We start from the raw sequence: 6000 nt of genomic DNA on the forward strand, positions 1-6000 counted from the left end.
GTAAGCTGCAGAGAAAACTGACCACCCTGCACACAAGTCTCTATGGAGGAGAATTAGTTATCTATAGAGCTTAGTACAGAATAAGAAAACCCTAGGAGACACATAACTAATTTCATCACGTTATTCCAGGAGGTGCTGCCGAGACAAACGAGTCTGAGGAGGAAGAAGGATGCCCGGAAGCCACCGAGGACACGGAACCGGAAGACCACCAGCCAGATACTAGGCAGCATGTCCTGCCCATCACGGAACACCAGCCCGCTTTGTAAGTTCACATTATTTAACGCTAGCTTCTACCCGCGACCTCGTCCGCGTGGAACATGATGATGATTGATAAAAAATATCCTATATCCTTCCTCAGACCTCAAACTATCGCCATACCGAATTTCGTCTAAATCGGTTCAGCGGTTTAAGCATGGAGAGGTAATAGACAGACAGATAGACAGAGACATAGACACACTTTCGCATTTATAATATTAGTATGGATAAATAAATAATGTATAATAGTATTAATAGGGATCTGAACAAGAACGAATCCCGAAAAGCTCACAAGGACACGAAACCTAAATAGAGACCACTAGAATGGATACCTTTCCTCTCACAGAGCCCTCTTCCTTTCCTTCGTCCTCAATTCAACCACAGAGCTCTTGCAAGATCTACCTTTACTTGCTATCCGATAAAGAAGACAGTACAGAAGACGTTCCCTGAGCTCGAAAATACCTGACGCTTATTGTCAACTCAGGGGGCCTGGCCATTATGACATTCCTACATCGACAAATGCCAAATGAACAGAAAAACCGCCCCACTTAAATATTTATTTTATTCTGTTTTTAGTATTTGTTGTTATAGCGGCAACAGGAATACAATGTCTGTGAAAATTTCGACTGTCTCGCTATCACGGTTACATACAGCCTGGGGACAGACAGACAGACAGACGGACAGATAGACGGACAGAGGAGTCTTAGTAATAGGGTCCTGTTTTTACCCATTGGTTCATCATCATTAACTTAAGAGTTATTCTCTTGTCGGTAGAGTATCTTCCAGCTTTCCCTATCCCGCGCCAGCTCTTTGACTTTTTGATACGACACGACCCCTACTTTTTCTTTCACTTGATCTAAAAAGCTGCGTCTGGGTTTTCCTCTACCCCGCTTCCTTCCTATCCCCATTGGTTACGGAACGAAACGAAACCCTAAAACCCTAAAAATGTATCAGGATGAATATGCTACGAAAAGTCAAGAGACTAATTCCATACTTTATTTAAGTTACGATTCATCGATCATCTCGGCCAGCCCCCAGTTTGCACTTTCCGTCACTGGGCTTCAGTTCAATTTCCATCTGGTAAATCCAGGTCTACTAATCAGAGAAAAGAAAGCTCAGGTACCATAAATATGTACATGAAACCCTAAGTGTAAGGCCTGAGTGGACGCTCGAGTTGGGCGTGCAGTGGGGCGGAGCGTGCGGCGTGCATGTTAAACATTGCCAAAGATAGATATAACTCCGTAATAGATGGATACAGTCTAAGGAAAAAACGTGCCTCGAAAATCACGAAAATTTGACTCTCGATCAGATGGCGCCACTAGTTTTGGCCTACACTCGTATAGAGGGCGTTGACTGTTTCGTTTGTTATTTATAATTTTAACGCATACCAGTGAAAGAACATGGGTCAAAATCATATAAAAATAATTAATGCAAATAAAAAAATAATTTATCCATATTTAAATACATTTTAACGTATTTTTTAAATCTTCAATTTTAGTTTTAAAGTATGTCGATAGATGGCAGTGAATTTACAGTGGTTACAAAATTTACTATGACAGTAACGCTCTATCTTATTATATTCTCATTGACATTGCAAATGCATAGTGCGACATAAAATAGTAGAAATTAAATAAAATAGAACTATAAAACTTCCATACTAAATTGTTGCATTTTTAAGCATTTTACGTCAAAAATGGGACAGCTACGTAGGAAGTAGTGCCCTCATTTATTTTCTACAATTTCTTTTCGGACTATAGGTATATAGGAGTTTAGGAGCGGCCTTAGTGCTGCTCAAATCACTTGTGAGCCCGACGCCACGCTGCACGTACTCGTACCACCGAACGCTCCGCTTCGAGCGTCTACTAAGGCCACCCATCTCGCCATCACAGTTCCAACCTAGGTCTTAAATTGTTATGTGAAGAATAAATAATTCCAGAACATGCCTCTAGGATCAAAGAATTCCTTCACTTTATTCACTTAATAAAATCACGTCCTTCTCGTAAATACTTGTGTTTACCGTTTAAAGCGAATGCCGTTAAACGATCCTAGAACGTGAAGTCAACTTAAAGAGGCCTGATTAAAGTGCTTTTAAAGTTTCGAAACATGAAACCCGTTTTCTTCGTCTTAGAGGCAATAAGTCCTTGAGATTTTCAATAATATCGCTTTTCACAGAACTCCAAGGAGAAATGAAGACGCGCGAACTTGATGGCAAAATAATCTTTAATATTATTTGTTGCAGTGAGGTGTCGGCGAGCCAGCAAAACTTCTTCAAAATGCTAGATGAAAAGATTGAACAGGTTAGTTAATACAACCAGTTTGAATAATAATATCTAAAGAATTTATTTATTTATTTAATCTTTATTGCACAAAAGAAAATACAATCGTACAAAAGGCGGACTTAATGCTATGAGGCATTCTCTACCAGTCAACCTTCGGGCAAAGCAGATAATTTGTAGGCGGTGCAACATAGTGATTACATATATATATACAAGTATAGTTAAATAATGGACAGGCATAGACATGCATACATATATCTGTATATATAATATTCATATAAATACATACAATATACATACATACAAATACATAAGATATCAGATGAAACTTTCAAAACAGAAACACTAAGAATTCATCGTTCTGCCAGCAAAGTACTCACGTAAGGATTTTTTAAATGCAAATCTATTCGGACACTGTCTAATTTTAACAGGGAGACTATTCCAAAGGCGAGCTGCCTGAATAGAGAAAGAATAGGACATGATACCTGTTCGGTGAGATGGTATGGACAAAGAAAGGTTGCCAGTAGAGCGAAGTTGACGGACACGAGAAACACCATAGTAGTTGAAGAAAGATTTGAGATATTCGGGAGATTGGGGATCATTAATAACAGAAAAGAGGGTGCAAAGCATGCGAATATTTCGACGAACACGTATAGGAAACCAGCCGAGTTTAGAGCGGAAAGAGGAGACATGGTCGTATTTACGAAGACAGAAAATGAAACGAATGCAGTTATTTAGTAAACGATCTAACTTGTTCAAGAGCTCTTCATTTAAGTCTGGATAACACACATCACCGTAGTCAATTATAGGTAGGATTAATGTCTGTGCTAATAATATTTTTGTTTTAACGGGTAAAAAGTGTTTAAGTCTGTTAAGGGCATGTAGAGATCCAGTGACTTTTCGGCAAATTTCAGCTACCTGTATCTTCCAACTCAGGGTGCTGTCTAAATAGACGCCTAGGTCTTTTACACTCTGGCTGTAAGGAATCGGAGTGCCAATAAAATATACGGGGGGTGTAGAATCTATTTTCGCGAGCTGGCGTTCGCTACCTATGACAATGGCCTGACACTTAGACGGATTGACAAACAGACCGAACTTCTCAGACCATCGCTGGATATGTAAGAGGTCTAGATTTAATTTGTCAACAGTAGCAGCTAGGTCAGTAACGCTACAATGGTCATAGAGTTGCAGGTCGTCGGCGTAAAGATGGTACGAGCAGCGAAGGTCAGGAGTAATAAAATTAATAAATATGGAGAACAGTAGTGGTGAAAGGATACCTCCTTGAGGCACGCCAGTGGCTAGGTCACACCATTCCGACAAAGCGCGATCAACTCGTACCGCTTGCTGACGTCCGCAAAGATAAGCCGAGAACCAATTTCGCGCACCAGGCGACACATTGAGGTGCTCAAGAAGGCCAAGGAGAATCTGATGGTCAACAGTGTTGAATGCGTTTGAAAAATCTACAAGGATAAGTACAGTGACCATTTGATTCTCCATGCCACGTCTGATGTCCTCAGTCACCTTAAGCAGCGCAGTACAGGTGCTATGTCCCGGCCGAAAATTTAAATTTTAACAAGAACCTAGCCTTTAAACATGTCTAAATTAGGTACTGAACTTGTCATAATTGTCTATTTCTTCCCCAGGGCAAGGACTATGACTCGTCGAGCGAAACGGAAATCCAAGAGGAGGAGGAGCGTAAACGTAGACTCATAGAGCATTGGTGCTCCTACTCGGAATCGGCCCAGTCCTCCGTATGCACCCCCAGCCCGCCAACCCCTGCAGCCCGGCGCCGCATGACGCGCTCTGTCTCCCGCGCCTCCGAGCGGCAGTGCGGCCCCAGCACCAGCCAGGAGTGCTACCGCCAGGAGTCGCCCCCCACCCGCCGCACCAACAGTGGACAGGCTCACGAGCCTCGGCCCTCCACATCCGCTGAATGGGACCCTAACAAGTCGCCAATGAAACGCACCCAGAGCGCCGGCCCCTGCTGGCGAGGCGCCCCTAAAGTCGGCCCCATGCCTAAGCCTAAAGGTGACAGAAAAGATGAACCTGTCGCTGGCTGCAGCAAAGACTCTCAGATAACTTACAACCCAACATTCCAAAACCACAGCCCGGCTCACTCTTCTCTCTCAAAGAGCCAGCCGTATATAGCTCAGCTCGTTTCGTACCCGCTGGCCGCTCCGGCGTCGCCCACAAAATTTATCGCGCCTCCCGAAGAATACCAAGACCCGGACGTTAGCACTGGCGACAGGCAAATGACGATGACTCAAGTGAACTCCCAGTCCCAGATCTATTACATACACGGGAATGCGGCCGCGACGGGAGCTCATCCCGACATCGTGCAGCAGCGGCAGCAGACCGCCATACATCTGCAGCAGTATGTTGCCATGAAGCAAGCCCAGCAGCAAATGTTCAGTTCCTACATGCAGCGCAGCCCACATGCTGTGTATCCCGGCGGGGAGTACCCACCGAACACTCCTCGGATGTACGAAGGGGAGGAATTAGCGGCTCAATACGGATACCCCGGTCCGCGGCCGCAGAGCGCGCCCCACCGGGGGCACGTCGACGTGGGGCACATGCACACTCCGGTCTGGAACCCGCTGCCGCCAGTGATGACCACGCAGTGGGCCGGCGGGGTAGTCCCGCCGGAGATGCAGTACTACCCACAGTCGCAGTTCGTGCCGATGTTCCGCGCCTCCTCCGCCGGGTCCGCCGGGACGCTGACCCGCTACCACAAGAAGGAGGACTCGGAGAAGACCGTGCAGAGTATCAACGTGGTACGTGGCAAGCCCGTGGGCCAGATCGTGGCCGTTAGCGGGCAGGAGTTGGCCGTGAGCAGCACGGTGAGCGACAGCCCCAGCCCGGCCTCCGTGTCCACCGACAGCGGCGTGTCGCCGGGCACCTCGGCGCCCAGCTCCAAGAGCTCGTTCAGCTCGACGCCGCCCACCATCATAGCCAACGAGACCTTGGAGCCGCACCCCAAGCCAAAGAAAAACAAATCGACCACCAATCGCTCTCTAAAAGTTTCCAAAAGTCTAGACGCTTAAGTCTCTGAAACTTGGTTTTGTAATTATGTAGATTTTATAAATGTACTTAGTCTAGTCTTATTGTATAGTATAGAGTATATTATAGATTCCAGATTGTTTAAAATGTATTGTTATTATCGGATTTGTTTTTTTTTTATGTCAAAATGTGTAGTTTAAAAAGGATTATGATTTTTCACGGTTGTGAAAGGAGCTAATTGAGTGCAATAGAACTTCTTAACTTCAGTTTTGCTCGCGCTAACTCCGTGCAGCTTGCCTGTTTAAGGACAACCTTGGGAAATTATAAATCCATTTATTAAATCTATCAAATGAATGTCACTTATGTACTACTTACTTAAATCCCCACACGTCCTGAATTCACTCCTAATAATGTGATAGATTAAGAAGAAATAAATTATAAATGTTACAATAGAAATTGTGTTGAAGCA

The 6000-nt window shown here is 44.5% G+C and overlaps 1 protein-coding gene across 1 annotated transcript in view; it reads left to right on the top strand.

Moving 5' to 3' along the window:
• The window catches only part of LOC134755169 (uncharacterized), a 36064-nt gene extending 30477 nt beyond the window's left edge, over positions 1–5587 (top strand). The window contains exons 2-4 of the mRNA XM_063691673.1: positions 130–262; positions 2495–2552; positions 4175–5587. Coding sequence (XP_063547743.1) covers positions 130–262; positions 2495–2552; positions 4175–5575 — 1592 coding nt within the window. The 3' untranslated portion in view covers positions 5576–5587. The remainder of the gene's footprint in view (positions 1–129; positions 263–2494; positions 2553–4174) is intronic.
• Positions 5588–6000: the final 413 nt, after the last annotated feature.

The sequence above is a fragment of the Cydia strobilella genome, chromosome Z, assembly GCF_947568885.1.
Source record: "Cydia strobilella chromosome Z, ilCydStro3.1, whole genome shotgun sequence".
In the NCBI taxonomy this organism is placed as follows: domain Eukaryota; kingdom Metazoa; phylum Arthropoda; class Insecta; order Lepidoptera; family Tortricidae; genus Cydia; species Cydia strobilella.